This window comes from Onychostruthus taczanowskii, unplaced genomic scaffold, assembly GCF_017590055.1.
Source record: "Onychostruthus taczanowskii isolate IOZ18803 unplaced genomic scaffold, ASM1759005v1 scaffold31, whole genome shotgun sequence".
In the NCBI taxonomy this organism is placed as follows: domain Eukaryota; kingdom Metazoa; phylum Chordata; class Aves; order Passeriformes; family Passeridae; genus Onychostruthus; species Onychostruthus taczanowskii.
Window position 1 is genome coordinate 6,708,295 of NW_024500461.1, and position 15,323 is coordinate 6,723,617.

The 15,323-nt window shown below is 46.3% G+C and overlaps 1 protein-coding gene across 3 annotated transcripts in view; it reads right to left on the reverse strand.

Moving 5' to 3' along the window:
* NTN4 (netrin 4) overlaps positions 1–15,323 on the reverse strand; it is a 47,518-nt gene that overhangs the window by 16,561 nt on the left and 15,634 nt on the right. For all 3 annotated transcript variants that reach the window (XM_041409884.1, XM_041409886.1, XM_041409885.1), the window contains exons 3-4: positions 9,901–10,179; positions 502–628 (exon numbers count right to left, since the gene is read on the reverse strand). In XM_041409884.1, the coding sequence (XP_041265818.1) occupies positions 502–628; positions 9,901–10,179 (406 nt within the window). The remainder of the gene's footprint in view (positions 1–501; positions 629–9,900; positions 10,180–15,323) is intronic.

The following is a 15,323-nucleotide window of genomic DNA, read 5'->3' on the forward strand; positions in this document are numbered from 1 at the left end:
ACCCTAAGCATCCTTCCTGGCACTGCAGAACTGATCTTCAAACCTCCAGAGCCCATGGCTCCTCTTGCCCTCAGTGCTCAGGGGTGAGCAGAGCCCACACTCAGCAGCAGAAAGTCATACCTCCTGCAAAGGAGTCCATGGAGAGGACAAATCTGGCCCCTTGTCACCTCCAATGTACCCTGGTAGGCTGCAGACTGCCCACAGCAGCAGACCTTATCCCCAGGAGCTGCCCTTGGGTCCCAGAGAAAGGCCAAACCAACAGACATCACGGTCTCATGAGGATTGCCAAGCGAGGGCCACGCAAACAGGGCTGTCCTTGCCACACAGACACGTGGTGGGCGCTGGGCAGGGGTGTGGCAGTGCCTCTGAGCTGCTTGGAAAGCACCTCCGCACCGCCTCAGCATGCGCTGTCTCTCGGACACACGGGAGAAAGGCACGCATGGAGGAAGCATTTCGCTCTGGCAGAGGATCTGGAGACACTGTTCCTAACTGGCTACTTACACTGACACTCCCTGGGGGCTCCGGTTTTGCCGTCGGCAGCCTGCCAAGGCTGGTCGTTGTAGAGGGGGGCGCAGTGCTGGCAGTGGGACCCTGCAGTGTTGTGCTTGCACATGCATTTCCCATGGACCTAGTAGGGGAAAGAGAGCAAGGATCAGCCACAGCAAAGGCCAGAGTCTCTGGGGCTCAAGCAATGCCCACACACAGGAAATAGCTTGCCAGCTACATGCTATTGCATTGACTAGAAGGAGGGATACAGCATGGTGTCCAGTTCAGCCAAGGACAAATATTCTGTAGTTATACTTTCAGTTAGGTTAGTATGTGTAGATCTGCATGTCACGGTATTGTATAATCTTACTTTTTTTTTTTTTTTTTTTTTTTTGAGATCTAGAAGGGTCTTTAGCCATTTACAGATGAAGCATGAATTTCCAGGAGAGATTTAAAAAATGCCAGGATTCAAACAATTCTTGGGAAACACTGTAAATCCTTTCTCTTTTTCTCGCTCATAAACATGAATACACCTTTGCAGTACTGCAGGAATAGCACCTACAATCTCAGCATCCAGCTCTGTGTGCCCAACTATCTCCAGCACAAATAAGTATGAGAAAAAAGAAAATCAACCCCCTGAAACATAAATATCTACTCGTCCTAGGTAGAATTTTTGCCCCGCAAAGGAAGAACCAAGGCTAGCACAAGGCCCCTGACTGACTATACTCAGATATGTTCGTGACAGATAGTTCAACAGCTAGACAGCCCACTGTAAGGGGGTAATTAGAGATGAAAAGCCAGCACAGCACACTTGGTGCCAGCTGCCCTGTCAGTCAGCTGGCATTACTGACCCTGTTGGCAAGCGCAAAGCAAACAGGATGTAGCCAGAGGGCACAAGTGGCCGGCAGTGCCTGGGTGCAAGATCAAGCTCTGCAGCAGCATGGCTCTGCTGGCAACGCTGAAGGCCCTGCCTTTTCCCATGGAGCATGGCAGACAGCTACCTACTGTAGCTATTTTGATATGTGCCTGTGTTTGCAGCTTTACTCTGCTCCACATTTTGCTTTTAAATGCAGGGTTTGGCTTCTCCTGCTGCTCGTGATCGAGCCAGGGGCCTCAGTCTGCGCTGCCAGCGCGGCCCTGTGCTCGTGCCACAGGCTGGCCATAAAACCAACAGAGCTGCACCAGCTGCCGGCTGCTTTTGGCAACAAGGGGAGCACAGGGTGGTTGGGGTGCCTGGTGATCCAGCCTGGAGCTGGGGCATGGCCTTAACTGCTACTGGAAAATGCTGCCTTCCACAAAGTCTAACTTGTGGTTTTACAAGTGTGCTGTTCCTAACTGCATGACTTGCTGTCGAGACTGCCACACAAAAAGGTTCCTGTGAAAAGCCTGAACAGTAAACGAAACAGAAGAGGACCTTGAACATGTTGTAAACAGCTCCTGATTATTACATAGGTGCACACACACACACACCACACACACTCCTGGCTTATGGTGACTTTCTGATTTATTCATTTGTAATATATAGATTTCAGCTGCTGTCTCACAGGACTCAAATGCAACCAGTACAGATAAAATTTCAAAACTGACCTGGAAAGTCCTTCCAAGATTTTAAAGCAGAAATTAAAATAGTAAGATCTTTCAAAAACTTATTGAATTCATTCCTGTCCTATTAAAATGTGAGATCATCAAAAAATACTGAATACCAACTGGGCTTTGTAAGCAATGGCTATGTACAGATGGAGTCAGAATGCAGAAGCATCTAAGCTAAAGTGAAAATACAAATGTTTTCTGTGCTATCTGACCTCATCACAGGTATTAGTTATCGTATTGATATATATGAATATATTAGTTATCGTATCAATATACATGTGTGCTAATGTTTGAAAAGAATGAGAACTAAATATAGAAAAGAAACAAGAAATTTGTGGAGGGTATGTTTAGTTCTCAAAGTGTGTCTTGTGTTTTCATAATTTCATTTTTGCTACCACCAACAAAATGTTCTTCAAGCTCTCAGATACCTCCCTTTCCTAAATTACCACCCACTGATAAATTTCTGTCTCTCATATTTTTTAGGCAAGGTGCACACACAAACCAGTGTTACAGAATCTCTTCACATGCATTTAAAAACATACACACCTGCATGGAAACAGAAGATGACCAAACTTATATTGGTCATCTTCTGGTGGTTTTGATGGTGTCCTAACTCTGTGATGACACTTTTGGTAGGAGTTTCTTGCAAGCCCTTTGGCCACTGAGTGGTTGGGGCTAGACATGTTGTACTAGCCTGAACCACATCTGTGGCCAGAGACATCCTCCAGAAATCCTTCCTCACAGGACTGTCCCAGCTGTAAGGGTAGAGGGACCCACCAGACACAGGACATATATGATCAAGAAGGGAAGGTGACCAGAAGGAGTCAGAGGGTGCCATGGCCAAAATCAGGGGGTCCTTGGGTGCTTTTGCAATCATGATGCCAAAGTGAGAAGGACATGGGAGAAGAATTGCAGCCAGAAATTGTCTCAGACATGGGAACACTTGGGATTACTGTGGGGATGTGTGCTTTCCCTTTCTGCCCCCACAGCCTGTAGTCTCACCCTCCAAATTCAATCTGCTCCTTGCCAAAGAGACACAAAGAATCAGTGGGAACCCAATCAATCATCCAGAGGCTGCTCAGCATTAATAATCCAAAAACTCATCCAAAACTCAGCAGCACCTCAGAAACCCTCAAAGGATTAAGCATCCCAAGTCACCAGCAGAGAGCAAGGCAAAATGCCCCACCAAGGAGCACTCACGGTTCTAAAGAGCAAGAGCTTGGATTTTCTGAAAGCCCAAGTACTGTATAATAGAACATTGCTGAAATAAAGGCAAGTGGGTGCAAATAAAACAAAATAGGATGGGTATGCAAAGAATTTGCTGTCCCACCATTAATTTGGCATGCAGAGCTAATAAGTAAACCACTGAATAGCTGTGCACCAACATATTAATATTAATCTGTATGTGAACTCTAAGGAAAGAGGTTGTACATAATTTAAAAACTGTTGTGGCAATGGAAGGCTTGTGGTCTCTCATGCTGTGGCAAGGACAGCTGCAAAAGAGCCAAGCTGGAGATGATGCAAATCAAGCAGCTGGTGTTTATCTAGATAGACTCAGAGGCAGAGCATGGCATGGCACTCCTGGTATTGTTTGTAAAGGTGCCATGCACTTGGGCAAAAGGAAACAAATGGCCTGGCTGAAAAGCTTAAAAAATAACAGAATGGCACAATTCTGCCATCTGCACAAAGGCAGGACCAGCACAGAGGCCTGTGGGCTTGGGCTCCCGCCTGACTCAGTGGGTGCTGTCAGGCTGAGCCAGGAGGAGCATGTTCCCCATTCCTATCATAAGATAAGAAAGCAGTTTCCTTTCCTCAGGGTTTATCACCACCTGCCTCCATCAGCTGCAGACCCCACTGTGGATCCCACATGCCCTCTGCTCACCTGGGCAGGGCCTGGCATGGCTGCTCAGCAGCCCAGCCTGCAATGCACACTTTGCACTCCCATGTGCCCTGATTGCTGCAGGGCTGGGCACTCGTAATCTCAGTGGGATTCATGTTTGGGTGAACACCTGCAGAGGCATGGGATGCAATGGCCTGGCTGACCCTGCTTCTGTATCAGAAGCAGCTACCCAGACCCCAATCTTTGGGAGTAAGCTTTGGAAAAGGCAGCAGGTTTCCCAATTCCGACACTGCCGTGCCTTTACAGCACTGCTACTTAAATGCCTCTCCAAGGTCCCCTCAGCTTTCATGGTGGCCCCAAGCCCTCTCAGCCAGGTAGAGTGTGGGGTGCAGACCCACTAAGGAAGAAGCTAAAGAGCTAAAGGGAAATCAAAGTGAGGGAGCAGAGGGAAACAGAGTCCTTAACAGCTTGCTTCCCAGTGCAACCTTTTAGTTAGTACCTTCTTTTCCATATTGCTTTTTCACAGAAGTTTAATGAAAAGTCAGACCTAAGTGATTTTAAAACCTTGCCTCAAGCTGATGTATTTGTTCTCTAAAAACAGCATTACAATTACTACCAGCCAAAACAGCTCTGCATTAAAATGTCTCTCCAACCTAACTTTATTCCACTGAAGAAAATATCTTCTTTCTTTTACATAATTCCAGCATGACAGCAAATATTTTTATGCATTGGAAGCAACAAAAAAGGTGGATACTAGCAAGCCCTTTCTTGCAGCCCACAGGTATATATTTTTTTTAGTTATAAAGAAAGACTATGAGAGCTAGAAATACGAGAAAGGTCAAGAAGGGGTAATACAAGGAGAAGTGGCAGCAGGTGAAAAGAGCCAACAGACTGTCTACACTGAGCAAAATTAATGTCTGTAAGAGCTGTAGGAGGGCCACTTGCAAGACTGGTCTGCCATGCAAATACCCTGTCATGTCACAGAGCAGCTGGGAGACAGGGCTAAGAAACCAGCCCAGCAGCTCTGCTGGGACACAAGGTAGATGGGAAAATGACATACCTGGCCTTCAGCATTGCTCCAGCATCTCAGCACCTTTCCGAAGGCAGAATCTGATCCCTGTGCATTCACAGGGGGGAAAGCACATATTTTCTTCCCTTTTCATTCACCTCACCTTACAGCTAGCTGTAAGGCATACCCACTAGGGTCATTATGGAGCATCACTAAGTACACAAACACAATTGTCTCACTCCTTTAAGCATTCACACAGTTCCTGACTCATTTAAGCAGCAAGGCCTTCCTATAACATTTTTCATTTTGTCATGGGGTCTTTATATCCCAGTTCACTTTCACGCTGTTCCCCCTTCTTAGCTTGACAGCCCCATCGCAACGTCAGTCATTAGAGGGCACAATGCAAACAGTGTTACAAAAGTTGCCTTCTGTAAGATAAACGAGCGACTGATTTCTCTATACAAAGACAGTTGCTAGGGCATGCTTCCTTCCAGAGCCTTTTGTTGCCAAATTATAACCTTCCAGTGCTTCCTTTCAGATTGTAAATACATAGGGTTTTTCTTTAGTTGAATCCTATAAAATCCTTTTCCCCATATTTATCATGTTCCAAAATGTTAGGCAGTGACAAAGACTGCTGCACTGAGGGAAAAATGCTTTCAGTCACCTGTTATGAATTGATTTATATTGTAAGAATTCACCCCCTATATGGAGTCCAACACAAATGCATACTAAAAGAAAATCAGTGTCCCAAAGACCTGATAGCGTAAACAGTCTAAATAGCTGGGAGGGGCAACGGCTTTTAATAGAATTTCCTTTTTGGAACTGCTAAAACTTTGGGTTTTTTTCTTTCTCTCTCTCTTTTTTTTTAGCTTTCATGGAAAATGGGCATGATTCTAGCCTAAAGAAAAATGGCAGCATTCACACTGAGTCTCTAACCATAGCTTTTAAACTGTGTTGTGCTTCAACTGCTGTGCCAGTGTTAGAACCAATTCCTACTGATGGCTGTCAGCACATGGAGAGGTATTCTTTTCCCAAAGCACCAGACAAACAAATTTATGCATGAGAAAATTCTCATATCCTATCTTGTTCTTGTGAAAGAATACAAAGCTTGTTGTCCGGGGTGTGGGGGCTGTGCAGTAGGGTTTTTTTTTAATTTCTTGTACAATAGGCTTCTGTCAGCATTGCTGTGGAAGACCTTGAACATCTTTTGATGTCAGTAGCATGATAACAATTTATAACAGCCACTGGGTTGGCCACATGGGAAGTGGGGGGAAATATTCACCCTGCCTGACTACACAGAAGTGCTTTAGCAGAGTATCTTAGTCCACCCAGGATCCCAACCTTCATAACTATGGAAGAAGCTTGGAGAGATCAGCTGGCTAAGCGGCAGGAATGCACATTCAGGGAGGGCCAAGGAGTCTCTGAGATGGATGAACTCCAGCTCTCACCTTGAGACAGAACTGCAGAACCCAGGTGAGGTATCTCTGGGTTTGCTTTCCCACTTTGGAGTCCTAAATTGCAAGGTCCTACTTATCTCCATGCTTGCACAACACTTGCCTCTCCTCTTGCATGCCACTTGCCATAGCTGCAAGCAGGCCACGGGGATGCTTTAGCTGGAAAGAGGCATGCAGTGCAAGCAAGCATGCAGTGCAATGGCTCCACGTGCAGAGGTACTGGCAAAGGGTGAGAAGCTCCTGGGCCACAGATCAGAGGAATAACCAGTTTTCTCGCATCCACTGAAGATCAGGAGGAATCTCCTATTTATGGCAATTCATTTGTTTGCTCATATTTGTGGTTTGCCATGTAATGCAGCTCAAGAAGTGATCAGCTGCTTAGCATGGTATGGTAGGAGGTCTGTCTGTACATGCTTATCTTTTCCTGGGTATGTCTTGGGCCTTTGCTGATGAGATTTGAGTAGTGACCCCTGGAATAAATTTAGGAGAGGTAGGAAAGAGAGAAAGTGTATCTATATCAACCTAACAGTTGCCTGTTGCACACAAGTGTCCAACAAGGGATGGACAGGATCATGCCACCCATGAGGAACAGCCTCTGCCATCCCAGGCAGCCAGGTCTTCTCTGGGGAGCTCATGGAAATATTACTTCTGCTAGAGCACAAGTTCCACCTGTATATTCAGAATTCACCTGAAGGCTGACATGGCATTTCTGACACTCAAGAAAAACCAGAGTTTTTCTATACAAATTCCATTCTCTTTTAGGAGAAAGGATAGGTGGAGGAATTGCCAGGAGGAGAGGAGCAACATGGAGAGTTTTGCAGCTAGGCAGTAATGAGGGCACAGAAACAAATCTCTTATCAGACTCTGTCAAGTTGAACTTTGCTTTGACTTGACTCAGATTGCAGACGGAGGTTTCCCCAGCCCAGAAAATGAAGCTAGAGCTGCTTCTGCCAGGGCAGAAGGAGCCCCTCTTTGTTCATGAAGCCACCCTGTTTGCATCCCAAGCCCACACCCTGAGGGTGTCCCAGGTAAGTATTTTCTCATGGCCAGGTGGATTTGTAGCCTCACTTAAGCCACTCACAATATTTACCTCCAAAACCGTCACCTCCTCAACAAAATTGCCAAGATCTCAAGAAAAAAAATACATCCAGTGGGAGGAATCCTGTAGCAGCAAGCTGGGCCCATGTCCCCAGCTGACCTTCCTGGCCCCTTGGGTGAGGATCCTGTATCAAACCTGCCAGAGCAGCAGCCCCCAGCATTCTCACATACCCACGCTCTTTTCTCAGATTGTCTCTGGGTGAGGTGGCTGAAATGCTTCTGGTCACTTTGTGAGATCTGACTGAGACCTGGCAGCTGTGCCCGGTGCTGCTGGGATACCCCAGCTTACCACCCAGAGCAACCCAAGAGAAAAATAAATATATCACAGCTGTGTCTTCTGCTGGCCAAGCAGGGACTGAAACCAAGGCTGTGGTTAGGATTTTGCCTGTAGGCTGAGAACAAGTGGGGGGTTAAGAAAGCTTGCACATGGATTTTTTGGAAAAGTTTGTTTTTTTAATTAAATGATCTTAAACTTGCTTAAATTTTGATGTTAGCTCTCTAACTTAAAGCATACTCTTCAGGGGTCTTGACTGGTCATAATTCTTCAGAATTATATTTTCTGTGAGTTTTTCAGCTGAAATGTATAAAAATGCTCCCTCTCTGAAGTCCTACTCTCTTTTCAGAAGTTTTTTGACTGCTACCACCTAAACAGCCATGGACATCGCAATCTTTCGTCCCTGTTCAGTTCATTCACGTGTGTGATGAATTCTTTCTATCACCTTGGAAATAATTCTCTCTTCCAATCTTGGTGCAATGCACTGGCAAACCCCAGGCTGGGTTGCACGACGCGGGTGCCACTGCAGTCCCCAAACAGCAGTAGCCTCATGCCACAGAAGCCTGGCATGGACTAGGCTCAGCCAAAACTGCCCCACTCTATGATGGAAAAGGTGGTATTAGGAGAGGAAAGCTCTTACCCCACCTTGACCCTCCCTGCAAACCCTGGGGCTATGTCACCCCTTCACTGGCACACCCCTCACGGGACATGCAGGATGAGGTGTAAGTAAAACACAGTGTGACACAGCAAAATGAGTCAGCCTCACTGCACAAACGTCACCTTTGGGATTCCTGCCACATAAACGTTTATCACCAGAGTTGCATTTCCCCCTTGGGGCCAGTACAGGTGTTTGTTGCTATTTCTTGCTCTGTTTTCAGCGTGATTTTGGCACTTGCTTCCTTCTCCCAGCCCTGCCTGTTACCTGCCCACTCTGGTTGCCATAGCCTGTAGCCGCACTGGAGACCTACTTGGCTGCAGGCTCTGTTACAGCTCTCAGTGGTGCTCCGGGGCACGCTCCCATGCAATTGTATCCCACCAAAATAATCCTGAGCAACAGCTCCTTTCAAAGACTTTCACTCAGGGGACATCTGCAGAAAGCAGAGCAGTGCTACTTGAAAGAGTCCTATCAATCACAGAGCTGCATGCTTTCAAACTGGTATATTTTCAAGATGTTGCAAGGCTAGCTCTAGTAGAAGGGAAACATCCTGTCTACTCCATGTCTAAGATTGTAATTTAAGTGAAATGAGAGCTCCCCAATGGGCTGGACTTCTTACCTAGACTAACTGCCTTTTTTTTTTTTTGAATGATCTTTCTCTGTCTAACATTATGTTTGGCTGCTCTGTCTTTCCCTTCTGCTCCTCCTCCAGCAAAGCCAGAGTTTTCAGAGCCAGCCCATGATGAGCAGAAAGGATGAGATGTGCTGGTGTCAGCAAGTGTCCCTGGATTGGCGGGGTGCAGGCATGCCATGCCACAGGCATCCAGCGTGTTGGCCACTGCTGTGCCTGTCACCTGCCCTATGGGTTAGTGGCTCTTGTTTCCCTGGAGTTTAGGTCTTGGTTGTTCCTTAGGAATTTGAGCTCAGAGCTCTTGTGATGGGAATCCCCTTGAAATCAGAGCACAGAGTTTTTATCCAGAGAAAGGTATGGTAAAGTGCAACAGAAAGCCTGTGAGTGAGAGTCAAAACCCATCTCTATCCCCTTTGTTCAAGCCAATATCCTTGGATCCTCCAGAAAAAATGGTAGTTACATGATGCCTCGTATCTTCAGAGAAGCCCTCCTCCTTCTTTGTTACCAAAATGCCCTGCATTTTTTATCCTTTAGGTATTGTGTTATTGCAAGTTAGCATTTGGGGAAAGATGGGTGACAGCAATTTAATTATTTTTAAAGATTTACCTGAAATAAATAAATTACTGTGGAGCACTTTGAAGGATGAGAGTCCCACAGCAAGACACAAAGGAAGTTCAGCACATCAGCCCCACATGGAGACCACCCCCTTTGTAAAGACCATTTCTGCTCACTGTGCTTGGAGTCCAGGGCATCCCATGTCAAATATTGCATACTTGGACCTACGCTATACTCTATACCGTCCCTTACTATTTTTAAACTTCTGCTTTCCTGCAGTGCAGACACCGTTGGGTGCACATACGTACCACATGGAAAACCCCCGCCGCCTTGTTGGGCCTGAATCCAGCGACAGGGATGCAGTGGTCAGCGTGGCCATTGCAGAAGCAGCTGCCCTTCACGATGAAGTCGTAGATGGCGTAGTGCAGGGCTGGCGGGGGCTGCGGGGCAGGGCTGGCCAGCAGGCAGGGGCAGCCCTGCTGCTCCAGCAGCCGTACCCGCAGGTTGGTGATCTTCAGCTGCGCCTGGGCCGCCGCGCTGTACGGGTCCTCCGCGGCGTAAGGCGGGGACAGGGCTCGGAAGATCACCTGGGCAGAGAGACACAGCGGGTGAAGCAGAATGGAGGATGTCAGCCAGACCCAGGGCGGGCCGTGGGGTGAAATGGCAATGACAGCATCTTCTGGGAGCGTGCACCAGGCTCTCATGGTGCTCTTCCCCTTCTACAGGGCGGGGAGCAGCAAATCCACTTCCAAATCAGTGTGCACAGGGTGACCACCCCATGATCCCTTACGTTGCTCTCCACAAGAAGTAAGGACCTTATGGGTGTCAAGTGACATTTTGCCATTCACTCAAATCAGAGGTGGGTGCCCCTGCAATGTGGTGTGTCCCAGCACCTTGCCAGGCGATGCGCAATTGGGGGACTCTTCATTAACATTCCCTCTCCCAGAATGGGTGTATTTTTTAACAAATATAGTTCATATTTCCAGATATCTGGTTCCTATCAGTCCCAGGCTGCTTCCTAGTGGAAAAGTGATTAGGTGTGGCAATTAGTGACAGAAAGCTGATAATCAAGCAAACCGAGATAAGAAAGAGAGGAAAGAGGGGGGCTTCCAAAGTTTAAACAAATACTTATCATCCATTCTTTATTTTAACTTCAGTCTGATTGAATATGTAAATATTGGCTCAAGCTGAATATTGAGAGCACTAGATAAAAATAGCCAATTTTCTTGAAAAAGCTTAAAGTTTTTAGTCTAGCTGCCTACAATGAGGAATCAGAAACAGCATATACTTTATATGACTACCACTGACATTAAACAACTTATCTATAACATATATTAGCTATTGGAACATTCAACTTACAGTGACACTTTCTGAATCATTAAGTAGTTTTTCACTGAACAGTCATCGACAGCTTGATGAACTATAATAATTATAAACAACATTTGATCAAATCACTTGAGTGTTTGAGAGTGTGATGCAGCCAAATAGCTCCATACACTACTCCCAGCACCGAGTTAAAACCTCCTAAAACTACAGTGCTGCCACACTGAAACCATCCATGCCACCCAAAATGCTGGCCAGCCTCTTGCAGGCAGCAAGGAGGTGACCATTGTTTCCTGCCCAGTGAGAGGCAGGGCATCAACTTGCTGCTGCCACTATCAGGGATCACAGCCTCCTACCCCTAAATCCACTCCTTCCACAGAAAGCAGCTGATATGCTTTAGCTGATGAAGGCTTCCCTTTTATTTGACCAGGATCCACAGATCCTGGAAATAATGACCACAGTGCTGCCAGCTGGCCTGCTCGCAGGCTTTGCCTACCAGCTGCTGCCTCCATCAGCCCCACCGCTGCTGGCACTGCTCCTGGCTGGGACCTGGCTTTTCTCCAGGGCTGCCTGAATCCAGCCAGAGGAAGCTTTGTGTCAGCCTGGAAGGAGATTTAGCCCTTGTTTTGGAGCTGGATGGTGGCAGCATGCTTTTGCGTGCCCCACCAGCCTGCCAAGGTGCCACCAGCATGCTGGTGACAGCAGGGCTCAGACATGCTGGAGCTGGGCATTGCATGCTGGCAAACACATCATGGCTGCAGTTCTGCACTGCCCTGCTGCAAACACTCCCTCCCAAAGTGTCTGAGCATCTTCTGCCAGAAAGACACAGGTAAAGGAGAAGGTTAACTGGGAGAGGTGGTCAGAGGACGAGGCTGGTGGGCATGCTCCTTGTGCAGAAGTGTTGAGTCCAATGAGGGGTATTAATAAACAATAACACACTTCAAAAGAGATCTTTTCCCCTCTCTTTCACAGATATACAGAGTTTTTTCTCTTTCCTAAAATAAAAATATAAACCAGATATCAAAAGAAACCCAAGTGAACCCCAACGACGACAATTCTTGCACCTCAACCCAAGGCTTGTTATTTACCCAAATTTAGGTCAGTGACATTCTGATCACATTCACTTGCTAGTGGTTTTGTGAACACAAGATGCTTTCAGATACGGAAGGGAAAAATCCTTGGGAAAAATCCAAACTGAAGACATTGATTTCCTTTTAGTGGACATGACAGAAAATGCTGGTTCAAGAACTTTCAATAAAAACTAGCATTTTGGGTTTCTTGATATTACATAAATTGCATCTCAGAGAATTCTCTCTTTGCCCTAATTCAGATGAGAGCAGGGGAGAAACTATATAAATGGGAACAATTTATGCTAGATGGAGCTGCAGACTTTCCTCTCATGTTTTCAATTTTCCTTGTTTATCTATCCCTGTTTAATGCATGTGACTGATGTTTGTGGTTCTAGTAAAGACAATCATACCAAGGAAATCAATAACCCTGAGTGCCTCTGCACTGACAGAGTTAAATCTTGTCTGTGTGGAATTCAGGGGGAGTTATGCTGCTGATTTCAAGGGAGCCAGTATTCCTGCTCAGACCCTAAAATGCTACAAACATTTCTTTTTATGGCTACATGAAAACAATGATGCTAAACATGAACTCTATCTGTAATTCCCAGGGGCTGCTGGCTGTCCTGTGCTGCTCTGGCTGTGTCCAGCAGCCCTGGCCTGGGGAGCTCCACTGTGCCCTGCAGCTCTGTAACAGAGTGAGCCTGGTCTCAGTGCTGCCAGGGCAGTAAACCACCCCATGCCTCCATCCCAGACCCCAGCAGCCTGGCTGTAACCAAATCCTAACTTGTCATTATAATATGTAGGAGATCATACAAATAGCAATCTTCTGCTCTGACACAGCAGATTCAGCTGGGATTCTACAAGCCCTCAGACACTGCATAATAAGGATAAGGATGTGTTTCCCAGCAAGATTTTCCTGTTTAGTCATTAACATCACTAATTTATCCCAGCTGGTCTCAGGAGTCTGCACATCACTGGGGACACACTGGTCTTACACAGCTACACTTGCTATGGCTTTGCACCCCTGTGCTTTCAGCAGCCCAGCCACACCTACACACACAGGCAGTGCCAGATTTCCTGCTTTTACCTCTTCTTGGGCTTTTCCATGCAATTGTCCCACCAATAGGATGGGCATAGGGTTTCAGCATCCTCTCTACTAATGAACCATGGTTTGCACAGCAGACCTGACCAGGCTTTCACACCTCTAATTCTTCTGGCTACTCCCAGCTACAGCAATCAGAGGTCTCCTCAACCAAAATGTTGTTCAGTTTTAGCAGTATAGAGGAAGGGTGTAGGAAAAATGGAAAAGAACACTTTGTCAACATGTGTGTGCATCTGATGATGTTGTTTTAGAAGCCCGTTGTCTCCCTGGTGCCACTGTCCAGCCAGGACTCTGTTGGGCAGTGGTCCCCAGCCACTCTGCAGGCAGCAAGCCTCAACAGTAAGCACCCCAGGGTGACCAGGCTTCTGTCTTTCCCACTCAAGTCTCCATCTCTGTGTACAAGGCCTTCTAACAAAACATCAAAACCTGGCATCACAACATTAGGCAGACGATGTGACTTACTGCAATAGTATGATAGCACAGTGTGGGAGCCCCTGATCTTTATACCAGCAGGTCTGAAACATGTGCACTAATTAAAATATTATATTTTGTAAAATAAGTCAGAAGTAATACATTGAAGCAACCCAGCATTTCTGTGCTTTACATCCATATTATATTCTATCAAAAAGATGTTTTCATTCCCACTGTTGCTAGCTCACAAAAAATCTTATGATATTTGGGATTCTCCTTAAATACAGCCCCAGGAACTGAATCTTTATCTCAGCTTCCATTTAAAATTAATTATCTAGCAATAACTCATGCCACAAACCAGGAGGCAAACAGAACTGCTAAGAAACAAAATAACTAGTCCTTGGGGTAATGCTCCCTTCTGTGACATGTGGAATGATGCTGTTGAATCCCATGTGCTATAAAAGCAACCTTTGCATAAAGCAACATCAATTGAGGAGTGATTTAAAAGTTGCACAGAGATTCTTTTTGGGCATGGTGGCAGTCTCTCTATACAGCCAAATGGGAGCTGTAGTCTGCAGTCTCTGTGTGAGGAAAGTCACTGCTGTGCCTCAAGAGGGCTGGGTTCACCTGACCCTCTTAGTGCGATGCATGTTGGTGGTAGGAGGAAGCCCACTCCACTCCCAAGGGAAGCCCACTCCACTCCAAGGGAGCAGGAGTGGATAAGCTGTCCCACAGTACCTTGCACGTGTCATGGAGTAAAAGTACTCTGCCCTTCAGCCAGACCACTGCAGCTGTCTGCACTTTGGTCACATCATTACATAGACAGCCTCTAATAAATTCCCACGATTTCCTTATAGGTTGTCATGAGCAACTCTTGCTCTGCTGATTATTTCACAGGTTCTAGTGGCAGAAGAAGCCTGAGCTCCTCACCCTTCCGCAGATGCAGGAATGTAGCCCTGTATATAAATAAAGCAGCAGCCATGGACGTGGTGCACTCAAGTAACCACTTGCACCACAGTGACCTTGATATACAAATACATCAAGTCTCTTTGCAAGAAGTACCCTCATATGTTTATGTGTGCGAGGGAATAAAAGGACATCTTTATATATATCTGCACAGTGGGAAGGAAAATGCTAATGAATGATTCTGACTGCAACAAAATAGACTGTGAAGTCAAAATAGACTGTTGAAGTCAACAAAACCAATGAAAGTCTTGCCAGGAGCAAAGGTTTCTCAATGAGTCACAGGCCCGCCTCCACTGAATGCAGCTGCAAGGGCCTGGACCTTTGTCAAGATGCAAGTGTCCAGAGCAATGGAATGGGATCCTGTGGGATACAAATGCCTGCGACATTGAAGAGACACGGGTGAGCCACAAAAAGGTTCCTCCTCACAGACTTTCAGAAACAGGCATGGAGGCTTTGCACAGAGTCTTGCAGCTGCTGTGCATGTGCCTGTTCCCTGGGTCCCTGCACCTGGACAGAGGTGCCATGCTCCAACCTCCAACTGAGAGCCTGGCCTCAGCCAGGAAGGCAGCAGGGGATGGTTGATGAAATGGCAACATCAATAAATTGCAAACAGGGAGAACAAATGGATAGAAGACTCAAGAAGCATATACACACGGGAACAAGTCAACAAACAGGAATACAGCAGAAATAAAAGCAATAAACAAATATTAAAAACATAAACACATTTTTACTTGGTTGTAAATGAAAACCAGGGTGGTAACATTGCATGAAGTGATGTGTGGTTTCTTTCCAAAAGAGACTGATGAACTCTACCCTGTATTGTCTGACCTAGATGCATGAAAATATATCTATAATTACTCTA